General features: G+C 40.5%; 1 protein-coding gene across 4 annotated transcripts in view; it reads left to right on the plus strand.

Annotated features, from left to right (window-relative positions):
- Positions 1-17,747, plus strand: part of TMEM131L (transmembrane 131 like) — an 81,061-nt gene that overhangs the window by 25,728 nt on the left and 37,586 nt on the right. For all 4 annotated transcript variants that reach the window (XM_065634516.1, XM_065634519.1, XM_065634517.1 and 1 more), the window contains exons 4-7: positions 10,213-10,284; positions 11,220-11,343; positions 12,339-12,455; positions 14,416-14,526. In XM_065634516.1, the coding sequence (XP_065490588.1) occupies positions 10,213-10,284; positions 11,220-11,343; positions 12,339-12,455; positions 14,416-14,526 (424 nt within the window). The remainder of the gene's footprint in view (positions 1-10,212; positions 10,285-11,219; positions 11,344-12,338; positions 12,456-14,415; positions 14,527-17,747) is intronic.

Genomic DNA, 17,747 nt, shown 5'->3' on the forward strand with positions numbered 1-17,747 from the left:
TTTTCTCCTTATAAAACTGAAACATGCACTGAGAAGGGTGATCTTGGTGTGTTACTCAAACAAACGCCTGGTACAAGGATTTTGAAGGAGATGTGCGTATCTGAGTTTTCAAGAGGGACTTCCACAGTGTCTTACCAGTTTGTAAAATAATTTACTGCATAGTGCCTCTGAACTGTGTATTGTAGTGCTTGCTTTTCCACAGTAGTAGCATTTTAAGCTATCTGGTAAAGTACTGTCTAGCTAAGTCGCACAGTTTTCTGCGTTGAACCCATTTTGGTTGTCTGTCTTCATATGCTGGCTTGAGCAAGGAGTGGTATTGGATACCCATAGGTAAATTGCTATGCTTAAAGGTTGATCCCTCAAGATTATACTTTGTTTTTCAAGATTTGGGCTGAAATTCACAAGAGAGAAGAAATGCAAAGGCCAGGCTGATGTTTTCCGCTATTGTGTCAAACTTGGTTTTTGCACTTTGAGACATGAACTTACTGACTTTTCCATGGCTTCTTTTCAGGGCAGGTGGTATTAGGTCCATGGTCCAGATCAAAGACAATCAATTAAAAGCAGAAATTATTACTGTGTCTTTAAGTCCTAGCTCTGAGTTTTCTTGCATTTGCTTACTTTCCTTTTTAGTTAATGTTCTTTTTTTTTTTTCCTGTTTCAGAGGGCAGGGGAGGAAGAGAAAGGGATTTTTTACTATTTAATGGGTTCAATGTAAAGGTTTCCAACGGGCTGTTAAGATCTTCCAAGCAAATCTGTGCCTTACCTGTCCCACAGGCCTGTACTCTTTCATTATAAAAAGAAACTAAAAGACTTGCATTAATGCAGAATGAGCACTAGGCAGTCACGTAGGAAGATTATCTCTTAATTGCTGTAGGAAGATTATCACTCTTAATTATTAAGCAGGTCAAGCTTATCAGCAACCACAGAGCCCTTTCATGCATTTGCTGAACTCTTCTAACATAAAATGGTTTCTGCCAAGATGGAAGCTTTTGGCTGGGGCTGTAAATAGCGAAAGGAAATGTCTGGGTGCAATGGTGTTTGACAAGAATGCAACTTCCTACTGCCGTGAGCTTTGCAGCCCCACGGTGCTTCCTGCCTGTGGCCTCTTCGCTGTGCTCGGGGCAGGAGCCAGATCCCCCAGACACAGAAATGCCAGAGAAATACCGCGTTGCCCCGGCATGTGAAAGTGAAACACTTGAAGGAGGGTTGCTGCTGAATTGACAGAAATTGGCCCTTTGCTCTTTGGCTTGGGGAGGGTTTTTTTTTTTTGAGTAAAATTGTGTGTGGTTGATTAAATGAATTTTTCTTTTAACCAATGAAACTAGAATTGCAGTTGATACATTAAAAAGGCAAGGTCCTTTTTCATTTGGATCTCTTCCTTCTATACTGCTAATTGTCCTGTAGACACTCTGCAGGAACAGAAAACAAGTTCATTGTTATTTTAAAGGGAATTAATTTAGTTGAGGCAGGTGTGATAGAATCGGGATTTGTTTCTTCTGGAATATCTGTCTCTTCCTCTGTTAGATTCCTAATTACGTTAGTACAGGACTATGCTTAAAAACAGCCCTTGCCACTAAAATCTTCTGTCATGGTTTCACCGTTGCAAGGACAGAATTAAATACTATCTAGTAAGTAAAAATAAGTGTGCTCTCCTTAGGTAGAAGGCAGCTGGGTTTGTGGTTTATCTTCTGCCTTTCTTAAGGTTCTTTTATCCTACTTCTTTCATGGGGCCATGCTGTGAAATTTGACTGCTTTCAGTGAAAAATGCTTTGAAAACTGTGGGCTGGGAATGGTCGTTTAAATTTCATGGTATTTCAGCACAAGGTTTGCACCTAGTGCTGTGGTTTGAGCTGGAGAAAGCAGCGTCTGACACAGTGCAAGCCTCTTCTCTAGGTACTTCTCTCTCTCTACAATTCATGTTTTCGATGTGTCTGAAAAAGGCTGTGCGGCAGCACATCTCTACTTGAAAATCTTTCATTTTGAGTTCAGAGACTCTGAGCAGGGGCTTGGCTAAACAGCATGTTCTTTCAGAGGTGTGGAGTCTCATAGCTCCTCTTGAAGTCATTTTTGAGTTGCGAGAGTTGAACAGCATTCTTCAAAAAGCAGCCACTTATTTACATGTATAAAGCAGGCCAGCGTGCTTTCAGGTTTGACTGCCTCTCTCAATGCTTGTTCATTAAGATAGGCAAAAGTTAACATCGCAGAATTATTTGTGATCTTAGCATTAGTTTTTTGAAGAACAAACCTGGTGGTTATGCAGGCAGTTCAAACGTTGGTTTGTTTGTTGGGGTTTTTTGGGGGGGTTTGGCAGCTACAGGGTAAGCAAATTACTTGAAAAAAAGTAAATTTTGTTAAAAAGCTTAGCGGCTTAAAAAGTAAAAAAAAAATAGCATGAGCTACTTTGTATGCCTTTTGAAATTTATGTTTTTATTTTGCATACTCATGGACTAAAAACATTCTTGAAAAAGACATGAAATGCAGTATTTCCTCATTACCAGGTCTCAGACTTCTGGGGTTATTTGAGATTAAAAGTCAAGAATGCCAAGGCTCCTTGTGGAGCCTAAAGTGTATATTTGTATTAGACAAGCAACTCTTTTAATTTGTTTTAGGAAGAACTAAAAAAGAGTAAACTTTATAATTTCTTCGATTTTAACAGAAGATTGCTGACTTTTAAAAGTTAAATTGTAAGGAAGCTTAAAAAAAGAAAGGCAAACTAAAGGGTTTATTTCAGAGCAGTTATCATTGTCTTAAGTACTTGGAAATCACCTTATGAAATATTGCAAAAGGAACAGGCAATTATTAAATTATATAAAGCAAAAAGGAAAATGAAGGTGGATGTTCTGCTTGCCGGGATATTTGGGATTTGCTGCCAGTGGTAGAGATGCTTCAGAGAAAAATGTTTGGTGTGCATTTTGAACTAGTGGGCCCCGTACACTCATCCAAAACAAATAACTTCGATATTTCTCAGCCTAGCTGAAACAAGACTCCTTTTTTTTGTGTGTGTGTGTCTACAAGTAGTTGCAGGTTCAGCTTAGGCCACATGGGTGCCCGGTTTGCATGCCCAATTCACTGATAAGCCACTTGCTGTTCTCCCAGATGTGTGCTGGGGGTTTCTAGGGATTTATATACTTTTTGATGCTTAAAAAGTCTGCCTTTTTTTTCCCATCCTGTTCAAGCAGACTGTCTGTCCAAGATGCCTAAAAATACAGGGTCCCCCTGCACCATCTCTAGAGAGCGTTGGTTGTTGCTTGAAATCTGGGTGGCTAAAGGATTTTGGAAGAAGAGGTTTCAGGAAACAATTTCAAATGAACTCAAGTCATTGTGAATTAATTTCTTAATTTAGTACAGATTTCAGTTATTTCAGAAGTTGAGGACTGCTTTATGGGAGGGAGTAATTTGATTCTGCTGTTACACACACTTTATTGTGCTGCTGCTGCTGAAGTACAAACCACAGGCACATCTGGAGAAGAAAGCCTTTTCTTTTCACCAGGTTGCTCACTGTAGTTCTTTGTGCCTTGCTGCTTATCCTCTCCACTAGTTTTCTTCGTGAGTCTTATTCTAATTTTTATCGGGGTCCACATTTAGCTTCTTTGGACATTTTTCAAGGCGACTGGGTGTGAGCATAGGCAGAAAAGCCATTTTTTTAAATCTGTGTCTTTCAGTTTATCTCCCGTTGAGAAGTGTGACTTCATAAGAGCTATACCCTGAAATACTGTGAGTTTGGTCATTGCAACTTTGTTGTTGTTTTGTAATAAATAGAACTGAAGCACTGCTGGCTTAGGTAACTATTCTGCGAAGGGTTTGTATAAGCCTTATTGCAGAATTTTATAGGAAGAGGGAGCGCGGGCAGCGAGAGGAGAGAAAGTGACCCAGAAAGACACCTGATGGCAGTGGAGGGGGCTGCTCAGGTTGCTGGAGGAGAATGATGACCAAGGGGCTGAGTGGAAGCAACAGAGAATAGTTTGTCCTGCACACATTGAGCTGAGTTTACCTACCTCTTCATCTCTGTGCTTTTTGAAATAAACTAAGTATTAGCCCAGTGAAACTTTAGTGAGCAGCTCTTGGCTATATGCTGCTTTGTCAATTTCAGAAGAGTGTGTGTGTGTGTGTTTGTTTGTTTTTTAAAGGAAAAGATCGCTAGATCTGTCTGCCCCCTTAAATCATGACCTTGGCCATAGATCATGGGATTTGTTTTTAGAGAGATTATCTGGTCCATTTCACTGGCTTATTTTGGTTTAGCTCCCCTTTCCAATTTTCCCGTAACCAAAATAGCAGGCACGCGTGCACACGTTATTTGATCGGTAACACTGTTCTGGGCTTTCCTGCTTTCCACAGTCTAGGTGGCAGTCCTTGATGTACATAGTGTCGTTCAGAGGAAATAAAGATGATCATGCTTCTTCCAGCAGCAGCACAGCTCTCTGCTAAAGCATGCAAGTGAATTCCTAAAGATGGGTCGCAGATCCCAAGCATTCAGAAGCAGTGAGTCAGTCCTCCTCCTCTTCCCTAAACAATGCAGTGCTAAAAATACTGGAGTTTTTTGCCTTTTAGGTTTCCAGTGTTTAAAATTCACATTTTTGTTCTTTTACCTTCTGGACATTTCTTTTTCTTTAAAAAATAAAAAAATCTGCGAAGACTGAGTGGTTCATGTGCTATCACCTGAGTCCTAGGTCAGTACAGGGCTTCGGAAGTCTCTGGAGCTGAGGTGACAAGCGTGGCAGGGCTGAGGGAACTTTGCAGGAGCTTCTCCACATGTCACAGCGCTGAACTTATTTTCTGATTTCTAAGGACTCTTTCTGCCTCTAGGAAAGAGGTTAAATTTGGTTACAAAAAAACCATAATGTAAAAATATTCCTGTTCCTGTTTGCAGCAGAGTTGCCTTGATCAAGTTGTAATTTCATGTTTCCAAACAATAGTATCAACTCTTTCAAAGCTGCTGTGTGTCCTTCAGGAGCTGCAGTTTGTAACCTTTCTAACTACTGCTTGGTGCCTTTGCTGCCTTTGGTAAATTGGGAGTTTAAAGAAGGGAGGGACTAGGGACTGTGATAAACCAAAGCTTTGTATCTGCTCTGCAGAAGACTTTGGTTCAGCTGCTGTTTCTATTTCTGTGTCAATTTCCTCTTCATTAACTGTTTGCATTTTTCAAAATAATTTCTTTGCATCAGCTGTAATCAAAACTATTAAAAAGTGTTTGGGTTTGGTTGTTTCTGTGTGTGTGAATCTTATTCTCTTAGTCTGCTTTTTGTTTATCAGGTGTAATCTAGAGGAATTAATCTAAAATTAGTCAGTAAATGAAGCATTTTAAATTTCATTTCTCTGTTTCAGTTTACACATAAAAATTGTGCTTTCCTCTACAATACCTACATGCTTTTGTACCTCAAAACCTCATCCTGTGGGTTCATTAGTATTCCTACACTGAACAAGTGGCAAAATGCTTAAGTCAAATTTTATTTAATCAATATACTGAAAAATAAAACATAGTGCTGCCTGAGCAGAATCACTCAAAAAGGCCCACTCGTACATTAAATAATCTAGTTCTTTTTGTCTGCTGCTTCCAAGAAAACCCTGCAACCATAAAGAAAAGACCTGACAATAAAATGCCTCCCCCGACTTGCTTTTTCTTCATCTGCTGTGAACAAAGGGCACAGAAAGAAAAGATGAAGAAAGGGCACCAAGTAGCAAGTACAATTATTTTCAACTACAGATGTTGCTGTCTGAATCATCAGATAATATGCATCCTAAGATAATCTAAGGTAATTGATTAAGGAAATAAGGATATGAGAAAGACTTAAAGGAGCAGATGGAAGAAAAAGAGACACTGGGATAAACTTCCAGGAAACTTTCCTCTATTTCTGCCCAGATTCTGCTGATTGCTGAGTGTTTTATATGCATAATTAACTCAATCTTGAAGTTTTCTTTAAAAAAACCCACATGACACCAAACAATTTATTCAGAGTAGATTTGGTCTTTTGTTTGAATTTTTGGGAAGAATACTTCTCTTTTGATTTTGGTCAGTGAAGTATGAATAATTCTGTTGTGAAGAAAGATCTTTTTTTCTGTTGGACTTTGCAGGAGGTGAAAGGGGCTTTACTTATTTGGAACAGATGTTTTTGTATAATATACATTGCATATATATAGATATATTAGAGTTTAGGGCTATAAATAAATATATAAAAATCTGACCTGGTTGTTTATCTGTTTTCACTAATTACGTCAAAGCGTAACAGAACTGAAAGAAGAACAAACCAATTTTGTCTATGTATTTAACAGCACTCTCAACATCCCTGTAGTAGTGTCTCATTTTTTTAGTCCTATGTCAACAGGACACCAAAATGTTCCTTCCTGGAGCAGGAAATGTAAAAGGCTGGAACTCCTCCATGATCTCTGATGCCTTTTTCCCTACAGAGAAGCACCTCTGGGGCTTCTCAGTGGAGGGAATATGATGGCTTAAGAAGTTACAGCTCAGGCTCCTTTTAAAAAACAACAACAAACCAAAAAAACCCCCAGACTGCTGCCCACATACTTTGCTTGCACAGACGGTCAGGGGTTCTTGCATTCCTTCATCCTGCTCTTCTCCCCTGGTGTTATTCCTCCTCCTCACCCCATCTTCCCCTCCAGTCCCTTTTTGTCTGCTCCACATCCACCCGGTGCTGCGAGTTGGGTGCCCAGTCAGGATTAGTCCCTCTCTGCTGGGTGTTTTCTGTGAATCGGGGTGATAGACTGGAGCTGTGGGTCTCTGGGGCTCACCCTCTCCCCCCATCCTCCCCCAGAGCCTGCCCCCCATCTTCCCCTTGCCCTGGGCTCTCTGGGTGACCTCTGGAGCCCTCCCTCACCTCCCCAGTGTTTCAACCGTTCTTACTCTTTTTTTCCCTGGAGATGGATGGTCCAGGGTGTCAGCGTTTGAAATAAATTGTGAGGATGGAGAGGAATTGTTGGGCTGGCGAGTGATAATGGGACAAGTTAAACTACTTTTTTGATACAAAGTCAATTACTACTAAGTGTTCAAAGTGGATGCCAGGATCTCTCTTCCCTCTTCTGTTTCTTTCTCCCATTTCCCTCCAGTTCTGTTCACTTGTACTTAAAAATGTCCCCTGAAATGCTGGAATTGACCTGCTGTGTGGAAGTTTAACATTCAGAACTCGATGTGCAACTGGTCTGGCTGCAAAAGCAGAGATGCCATTGAATGTGAAGTCTGGCTTTGTTAGATGGTGTGCTTAATGTGATTTTAACTGATTTTAAAAGCAATTAAAGAATAGTTGGAAAACAGGCATTTTCAATTATGAAGAGAACTGTTTCTCCACATTTGTTGTTTCAAGACTTCCATTCCTCCTCTAATATTTGTGCGTCTTTCCCAGGCCTGTAACATTCTCATGAAATGACCCGTGTACTTTTTTGGACATGTTGTCTGAAGCCAAAGAAAAGTTTTTGGCATAATTTGAGGTGAATCCATTATTGAGCTGAGTTTAAAAAAGAAATCCAAAAAGTAAATGTTTTCTTTTAAAAAGTAACTTGAACTTTTAAATGTCTTAATAAATTGCCTTTGACGTTTATTTCCCTGTCAGATCCCCTGCAGAGATCTGAATATATTGAGTTGTGTTTGGAGAGCGAGGATACAGAAGGATGTTCTGCCAGCTTCCAGCTGGCTTTGAAACTTGTGGTAATACATTGGGGAATTACACTTCTAATGTATTAATAGATGGGCCAGTCCCTTTCTCTATAGTGATGGGCTTTAAAATGCATCCCAGTTGTTCAGGTGCAGTGGGCAGAATGATCCCCTGCTCATTCCTGCTAGTCCAACCTGTTGTCTTCTCCTTTTGGGGAAGAAGAAACCCGAGATGGTGGTGGATTTCTTTTTCCACTAGTCCTGCTGTTGAATAAGCTGAGCTCTCAGGTTTGGGGCTTTGGGGCTGCTGATCAGTGGTGCAGATGCCCTGGAGTGGGCCAGCGGGCAGGTTTATGAGCACAGCACCATAGGAATGCGGATGGTCTGCTTTTAAGGCCAGACTGGGGCTTGGAGCAATTTTGCGGCTTTTGTGGGGTGCAGAGCAGAAGCTGGATGTGTTGTAACCATGGGCCCGTTCCTGGGCCTGCTGGGGAGTGGCCTGCAGGGATGCTCTGAAAGTCACCTCGATGCTCGGGAGTCAGAGCCTGCAGAGTTCATCAGCTGAGGCTTAGCTTCAGCCATCCCACGTCCAGGCTGCCTTCTCCAGAACGAGTGGGATGGCAGGCTGGGGTTCCTGCTGCTACTGCTCTTCATTGGGCTTTTTCCGTTTTCTGGCAAGCAGATTGTTGGCCGTGATTGTTGACTGAACAGTAATATAGCGCTTTTTTAAGAACCAGTGCTACAGCATGGCCTTGTTCACCCAAACCAAATGAAACAGAGTCTCCTACATCCACAGCTGGGTTTGCATCCAGTTGGTGCATTGAGTACCCGTTGCAGAGAGTGAGGGTTGAGAGTGAAAGAGCCAATGCTGCTAGAGCTCCCCAGAAGGGAGATTAGTAAGTCTTGGAGAGCCGCTACCAATTACACAAATTGGCGCAGAGGAGCACTCACCTTCTTGCCCTTCTTAGCAAAGATTTTTCTGGTGGGAAAAGGTATTTCAAGCAGTACCTGTAAGATGTTAGAAACTGAAGCAGTGACAGGGTTCAAGGTGATACTGTAGCGTGTAAACCACTGGCTTAACTTTTATTTTGCTATATATGTGTGTGCATATAAAGAAGGGATCTGAGGACCCTTGGGAAATGTGCCTTCCCCCACTGAAATAGTAACTTTAATTTGTGTGTGTTTACAACAACATTACTCAGACTTTCCTTCTGGGTACGTCTCCGAGGATGACTTTTGGAAGGGGAAGAAGATGCTTATTGCTGTGGTTTTTTTTTTAGAAATGGAGCAAGAGCTGGCCAGGGCAGAGCTGAGTGCTTAGAAGGACACCGTCATTCACCTGGACTTTGTAGTTCTGCATCATCTGTTCTCTTGTTATTTTCTAGCAGCTCCCCAGGAACGCTACCTGGATATATTGCATTCCTCCTGCTACAGCAGCAAGAGAGTTTGCTCCCTTCTGTGAGAAATGTTTTAATAATAATAATAATGATACACCTGATTTTTCCTGGCTAGTAATAAATTATGATGTCTCTGTTGGTTTGGAATATAACAACAGAATTATGTAGGTACTTTAATATATTAAAGGTGTAATATTACACAACTACATTTTTAAATTGGGAACCAATTAACTCTACTACTACACATTATACAAAGCAGCTGGATAACTAATGAGACCATAGTCCGTCCTTCCCTTCTCAGACTCATCCTTCCTAGGATGCTTATTAGCATCATCCAGTAAAGATGAAACTGGTTCTGACTATGCAACATGCAGACTGCTTCTGGGGAAGTTTTTAAGAGCGTAGCACTGGGTACGTAGATGTAATGAACAAGTGCTGGGCTTGTTTTTTACCGCTGTGATTGTTCGGACTTGTGGAAGACAAGTTTTAATTGAGAAAGTGGTGAAGATATCCTGGGCTTTCTGTCTATGTTATAGGGCATCGAGTCACGTTGAAGTAAGTTAAAAATGTGCTAGAACTGATGGGAACTTTATTGTGAATTTTCCTGGGGCAGAGGGAAGATGATGATGTGTGTGTTTCACATTATTTCTTACTCTCTTTTGCATATAAGAAACGAGTTGGCTTTTGCATTAAAGCCACAGCTAGGCAAGCACTTCTTTTGATGTTGGCTTTTGCACAAGCTGCTGTTTACTCCTCTACCTCTGCAGCTCTCAGGTGTGCTCGTACCAGTGCCTGTGTGAATTTTGAATGGACAAGACTGGGGATCTGCTCTGTGCTGACATAATTTTAATTCCCTGGGACTTTTAAGTTGTTTTCCCTCCTGTAGTTCACTGTGCTGCCCCCCAAAGAGCTGTATCAGCACGACTGAGGGGATATGTGCACGGAAGGGAGGTTGCCCAAGGCAGCATTGCCTCTAAAATGGGATACTTCTCAAACTGCATATTGATTGGCATGAGCTTTCCAGCACGTGCCATTGTATGGAAACCTTCTTAAAAGGCTGGCCTTACAGCAGCGAGAGGAGTGTGTGAAAAGATTTCTAAGTCGAGTGTGTTTAGAATATAAAGAGTCAGAGGCTGTAACTTATGTTCTTCCTCTGCAATGTGTAATGTCATGCCCACTAAATATTAATTGTGGCTTCTTTTCCCTTTTTTCCAGCTTCTCAACAAAGGTGCCTCCAAATGGGAAGGCCTTACATTTTCACCCGTCAGTTCTGCATTTTGGAATGCAGTGAGTATCTTACATTATTGTTATTTTGATTAAAAACAAAGTGGGGATGAACAACTATAGTGGGCTACATTTGGGTAAAGAGCATTAGCCAAGATTGTGCCACCGTCTGAAAGAAAGAGAAATAGTAATTAATTGCCACAGAGTTCAAACTGTGTTTCTTGCCTTACAGTGCTTTGTAAATGAAAATCAGCATAGTTCTAGGAAGAAGGAAAAGGGAATAGCAAATGAAAACACATTCTGTGTATATTTCAGGTGGTTCTGCCTGGATGTCAAATCAGTTTTTCATGCTGGTGGTTCATTTCTTGAAAAATTGCCTTCCAAGTGGAGGAGAGCTTGTTACTTCCTTTAACTTCTGAAAATAAAATCCAGAAAGTCCCAGGCAAGACACCCTGGTAGAATACTTGAGATTTTATTTATTTAGTTATTTCAAATTCTCCTTTAAGAAAGCTTTAAAAATTATTCTTAAATGATAATCAGTCTTTGGTCTATCAGTAACCGAAAAGAAACATGGTCCCCTTGTGAGTTAAAGGAATGTTTCAGAGGATGCATAGAATGAATGTATGGGATGCTGGGTTTTAGGGTGTATTAGCTAAAGCAAAAGCGTTAAGAGAATAATTTCTTTAGCTGACAAAACAAGGCTTTGGTTATTTAAGCTTGATTATTCAAAACTTCATGCCTGGTAAGGTTTGTTCTTTTCTTAAACTTGTGCTGAGTCAAAGGAGTTTTGGCTAAGTGCACCTCTCGCATCCCAGTGTTACTTGTCTTTCTATACTAAAGAACAACATTTGTTTGGCATGTTTCTGAAGAATAGTTACAATTAGGAAATTGTTGCATATCAACATGTTTTAGAGTGATTTGTGTTTGTTGCTTTTTTGTGAATTGCCTGTGCTTATAAAGTGAATAATTTCTTTCTTTTTCTTTCCCCGCTGCTTTAGATTACTGGGGTTACCCAGAGCTAAAATGCTGCATGCCTACAACCCTAGTAGAGATAGAGAAGTTGTAGTGAATTCAGTGTTTACAGCTACTAGACAGTTTCATGTATCTCCTCCTCATAGCCAGGTGAGTGTTGATGTACTTTTGGAAACTACGAAATGGCCAAGCGCCAAGCCTTCGTGCTTCCTTGGGCTGATGTGGTTTCTCTTCATGCTTTTTTGTAGGACCTCCAATTTTTTTCTGGTTTTGTTAGCATTTTTTTTTGCTCACTTTTACTTAGGCTGGTGAGGGAGAAGACATCCAAAACCCTACAGTAGGAAATATAAAGAGAAAGTTTTTTCAGTGTTACAGAGGCTGTTTTAATCTCATTCTGCTCTGTGCAGTATTATGCAGTGATCCACAGGCATGTGGGTGTTTACAACCTTGAATTTTCAGTCTTTTGAATGGTCTTGCGCATTCCTCAAAAAAACCTGCAGTGAAATGTTTTATGCATTTTGTACTGCAATTATGAGCATAATTGCCTTATGATCTAAGACTATTATTTTCACTCTGAATTTTTTAACCATTTATAACAATATAATGCATGTTAAGAATGAATTGCTGGGATCTCACTTTGATGAAGCCCAGATTTTGTCCTCTGCTGATGTGCAAAGGGTGTTTATTATCTGATCTGATCTGCGTTTTTACTATGACTGAATGGGTGTTACTGTGCAGACATAAATGCCATTGTTACTAATTGTTTTGCCCAAGTTCAGCTTTGACTCATTTGACTATACATCACAGGGGGGACTGATTCACTTCGTAGTGGGTATCTGTATGTGGGGAAGTGTCAGTGCTGCATGATGAACTTCTTGTGCAAAAAGGCGTCTCGATTGACAAGACCCGAGCTAGCCAAAAGCTCCAGCCACAATACGGCAAGTTGCTGCGTGGTCTCAGTTCTTCTCCACAGTGAGAGTTAAGAGTTGTGGACAGATGAAACTACTCTGGGCTGAGGTTCTGCTTAGTGCGATCTACGGACAGGGGCGTATAACATGTGGAAATGTCTCTTGGGCCCTGTGACTGAACGGTGGGTGTTGTGATCACCGGCACCAAGCAAGCAAACTGCTTTGTGGTCTCTGCAGGTGATTCCAGCGATGGGAAAAATTTCTTTCAGAGTACTCTTCCTGCCAACGGAAGAAGGCAGTATTGAAAGCTCATTATTTATAAATACCTCATCTCACGGAATACTTTCATATCAGGTAACTACTCTTTTTTTTCAGCTTGAGTTTTGGATTTACTTGTGTTTTAAAAAGTGATTTTCATGCAGTTTGAACGTAGAGACCTTCAAAGTTCATTGAATTTCTGATACAAATCAGGTGGGGTAATGTTTACAATTCATCCCTTTTACCAGATCTTGCCAGTCTCATGATTCCTCATACATGTATACGGTTAAAAATACTACTATTAGAGGGACTACTTGCATAGTAAAACTAAGTGTACTGGTGTATATGTACTTACAGGTTTGTGGTCCCGTCACTACTAGTTGGTTTCTAAAACCTATTTAGGAAATATTTGAGGTGGTTTTCAGCTACTCTGCAGGATTTTATGTAAACACATTGGGGATGTAACACAGGGTGAGAGGTTTAGGCTTTTAAACATGGAAGTCAAAATGGTGGTTGTTCATTAAAGCTGTCTGTTGTCTAATTAACTAGTGAATTCAGACAAGTCTTAAGGGTTTTTTTAATTATTATTTTTATAAGGGACATGATATTCTCCAGATTCCTTTTTTTTATTAATTTCTTAAAGAAAAGCCTGCATTCAGTGATTTAAAAACAATGCCAGCTTTAATCAATCATCCAGCTTTTCCCATACTTTGAAATTGTACTGGAAAACAAAGCTCCTTAAATGTAAGTACAGGTAACTTCAATTGAAGTACATGGGTTTTAGTACAAATTTTGCATTTACCTAGTGTTTATTAGAGGTAATGCCAAATTTGGCAGAAACTTCTCATCATAGATGATGGAAGAGTGCATTGTGGAGTGACTGACCTTTTTTTCTTCGCATCTCTTCTCTCAGTCTCTCCTGACTCCTTGATTTATTGCCCGGTCAGCTCAGCCAGGGCCTGTTGTCAACAAGTTCTGAAGAGGCAGTTGTCAGTGTCACAAAAAAATCGGTTTGTCTCCTGTTAGACTGCTGCTAAAATTGGTAATAGGCTCGTTTTCATGGGCAGTTTCACCAGCCACCTGGAACAGAGGAAGTAGCTGCCCATGATTTCAGCTTACATTAGCTTTAAGAGTTTCAAAATCAGGCGTAACTTGAGTGGCTGATACACAGTTACAGTGCTCCTGAGAGCCCACAAGCCTTGAAATATTTTCCATGTTTCTAGCAAGAGTTTGTACAGAAGATTCACCCAAATGGAGAAGTACCACCCTTGTAGTAAAATGTACTTTGTAAATGCCTCAATTAAAAAAAATGGCATGTTCCCTTTGATGTGATATTTTCTATTGGTAGATAGATAGATCAGTAGATAGATGATCCGCATTGCATTGTTCTCTTAATTAAAAACTATTTAAAAAATTCTAATAGAAAATATCTTTGCGTACAAGTGAAAAACCCCAAGGCATTTTCCTTAACCTCTAGTGGCTTTTTTTCTCCCCCCGTTATTTTGCATCTCATTGTCATAAAGTAATCTTGGTGGAGCAGAATATGAATGCAGTAAAAACACTCAACTTGCAAATCTTGTAGTGCTCTGAAAACTGCAGACTTGAAAAAAAAACCCCAAATAATAAAAAATTATTTTATTGAATTTTTAAGGCAAATTAATTGAATTAAATATGCGATTGCACTAGTAACAGTTTTTCCAGAAACTACTGCACTGCCAAATGATGATATGTGTACTGTAATTGCTTGAAGAATAGTAGAAGAGTTTAGATACTTTCTTTTTGAGATAGCCTGGTACTCTGGTGGTGAGTGCTTTGCTTTGTTTTTGTAATAGTCTCCTAATGAGTGAAGATGCTAAAGTGCCATTGATGTGTATAATTACTTTCCACATTGGAACTTTATATATATAAATTGTCTTTTAAAAGAATCCAATGTGAGAAACCAATATATTTCTTGAGAAGGTTGTTATTATTAGTAAAATAGTTTTGTAGGTTGCTGTGATAACTGAAATACTAGTTGTTGATGTAATGATTTTTTTTTTTTTTTTAATAACAACAGTTGTTTGGAACGGGAACTCTGACGTCTTCTGCAGAAGAACCTAGAGTGCAGCTAGCAAATACCCACTTAGTGCTTCCACACATTCAGAACATCCAGGTGTCACACACACTGGTACGGTATACATTTCAAATGGAGGTGAAACACAAATCTTCTTAGCCATAAAAGGCTTTTGTCCTCAGTTTGTTGGGATGCAAGATATCTTAACAAAAAATCCAGGTCCCAGTGACTGCAGGAGAGAGGTCCCAAGATATGGGGCTACTGTGATGAGCTGATGTTCTGGTTTTATGAGACGGTCTTTGGCATTTAAACTATTCCCACTGGTTCTTTTTTCTGCCTCTGTGGTGTGCTGTCCTCTCAGTCGTGCCAATAAAACTATCTGTGAGGCCCTGCTCTGAACTAAACTGGAGAACTGATCTGTCCTAAATAAAATAAGCTTTGTACTTTAACGCTGGGAGGGAGGCTGTTTTGGTATATTCTATTTTTCACTTGAGACTCGTTCCCCGTGCTGGTTCACAGTGGGGCTGTGCCAATCGTTTTCTGCAGTTAAAAAGCATTGGGTGTGCTGTGTGGGTGAGAATGAGAGCTGGGAGTGTCCCCTCCTGCCCATGTCACTGCTGAAGGTATCAGCTTTGCTAACCTCAGCTTGACTAAAGCAGGGAGCTGTGGAAAATACAGCAAGGTGGATTCACGAGGCATAACTATTTCAATTGAAAGAAGCTGTAATGACTTCTCTCACTTGGTTGCAGTTGCAGGTATCTTTGTAGCCTTCTGGGCCATAGGGGTACTTTCAGGTGAATAAATAGAAAAATTGATCTTTCAAATTTCTTTTTGTATTGTACACAGATTTAGTTTTCTCAAAAGCATATTTAGAATATCTTAGCACATAACAGAACTCAAGTTTTTATCTAAATGCAAGCTGCATTGATTGCCTTCATGATGTCGTCTTCTGTTCTAACTGAGAAAAATTCTCAGCTCAGATTGTATCTTTCAGTCTGTTAGGTCAATCTTACCTCTACCTGAGGATGATGCACGATTTCTTTTCCTTTCTTCTGTACCAGTCTCTTTCTCTAAGTACACAGATGTGCTTGCTTGTGGGTATACGCAGACAGACTCTTGCAAAGGAACCAAAAATCTTCAGGTTTTGTAATTTGGGGTGCTAAGGGTAGAACTGAGAAGGAGTTTTTGGATTCTGCTTATGACGTTTTTCTGCATCTTCACATCTAGCTCAATGGGTTGTTGTCGGGTACTGAAAGTGAACAACCAGAATCGTACGCAGGGATATGGATGAAATTTTGCTTCTAAGAAGTATTGATGTCGGAAATATGATATATCCCTGGGGACTATAGGTGAAAGTTTACCTCTACAGTAGTATTTCCATTGGAAATAAAACGTGACAGGTTTGTGTTTCCATTTTTTGTGGAAAATTAACTTCTGTTGATTTTTTGTGGGTTATTTTTATGCTTTAATAGGCAAAGGTATGCAGGTGTTTCTCTTTTCTCCATCATTCCCCCAGTTTTTTTTTTTAGCAGAAACTCAAAGGATTAATAAGAAAAGAAAAAGACAAAGTTGCCTTTTCTAGTGTTGAATTTCACCCTCTTTCTGTTACTCTTTTCAAAGTTTCAGCTTTTGAAGTGTTCAGGATCGGTGTACTCTGGCTGTGGTCCTGGATCCCAGGATTTCTGGGCTGGCTCACTCCATCAGGAGGAAAGAGCAGCTGTGTCCAACACTGTGGATTCATAGTATGTCCACGTGGCCATTCAGCAGTGGCTAGTTGCCACTAAGCTATAACAGATGGTGGAGCCCATATAGGTCATCTTTGTTTATCCAGCTTCTGAATGTAGTCTTTGCTCCAGTTGCCTGGTTTTTGGCATTGTTTAGTATTTGGCCAGCACTAACAGGGCAGCCACATCACTGCCTCGTTGTGTTCAAAGTGCTGTACAAGTGCACTGGAAGTGCCAGTGGAGGAGAGACCTGCAGGGTGGGATGTCTTTATCATAGGAGACACGGGCATCGCTTGGCTGACTTGGCAGAGGAGTTTGGAGTTTATGAACCAGCAACATGGGAAACACTGCAAGTACTGGCAGGAACCCAACACTCCTTTAGCTGTGTGTTGTGCCAGTGGACAGAGGATCAGAGAAGCCGATGTGTGCAAGTGTGGTGCTCGGGTGTGGAGAAGGAAGGTAGTAGGACAGTAGAGTTTTCTTGGTGTGCCGTCCTGATAACTGCCTGCAAAAAAATGATGAAACTCTGCTGAATCATTATTACAGGGGCAGCTTATTAACACCGTTCAGAGTGGAAATAGCTTTTTAGGGCCAGGGACTGTCCAGGACAGAAACTTTGAAGTATCAGCCTGCAGGAAGAAGGGAAGGCTTGTTCAGTGTTTGTTCCTTATTAATTATACTGTGGCCAAAATACAGGAAGTGTTTCGAACTCTACAGGCCTGATAATAATGCAGTAATATCTCTGTGAAAGTCTTGTATAGAGCCATGTCTGATTGACAGGGCATCTAAGGCAGAATAAGGAATTCTTCCTCTAAAATTGACATTGGGTCTGTGGCTGCTTGGTGGCTGTGTAGCTGTCCTGTGCCAGCTGTTCTCTTGATGCTCTATCTCTGTTTTGATGGATGAATTATTTCCAAAGTAATTGCCTATTGTACTGTCCTCCAGCGAGAATTCTAGACCTTTGCCAGGAGAGAGGGGCTGCTTGAAGATCAAAGGGTTCGGGTTTTTAGGATATTTTTTGAAAGAAACCTCTGTTTAAATGTAAGATCTTAGCAAAACTGGTAAGAATTTCATTCGTGTGGCTTCTGTCAGACTTCTATATTCAGTTCATGTAGGATTTGTGGATGCTGAGTGTGTTCGTGTACGTGCAAGGTGTATGGGTGCGTACCTAATACAAAATAGGGGCACAATGTGACGAAGTGGCCATGGTTGTACTGCTCTGCAGCGCTCTTTCTGACTTTTTGCCTTGTGCCGTGCCTCTCCCTTTCAGTTTGTCTCTGGTGCAAACACAGGCTGCATAACTCGGCTCTCGGCTCGGATTAATGGACAGTGATATTTACAGTGTAAACGAGTGCTTGGGCTGCTGGGGGATGTGAACATGGTCCTGGCTTTGTCTGCTTGGAAGCTCTGCTTCTGACAGTGTTTTCTTCTCAGATGCTTTATCTTCTCTTTATGGTTAACACAGCCACCCTACCAGTGTTGTAAGGTAGTAGGCATGACAGTTATGCATCTATTGTCTGCCTTAGATAAATAAAACCCCCTTTCCTGTTCCGAAAATAGCTTTACAGAGAGCAATAAAAAATTCCTATAAAACCAGATCAACATCAAATA

Source organism: Caloenas nicobarica, chromosome 4, assembly GCF_036013445.1.
Source record: "Caloenas nicobarica isolate bCalNic1 chromosome 4, bCalNic1.hap1, whole genome shotgun sequence".
Classification (NCBI taxonomy): Eukaryota; Metazoa; Chordata; class Aves; order Columbiformes; family Columbidae; genus Caloenas; species Caloenas nicobarica.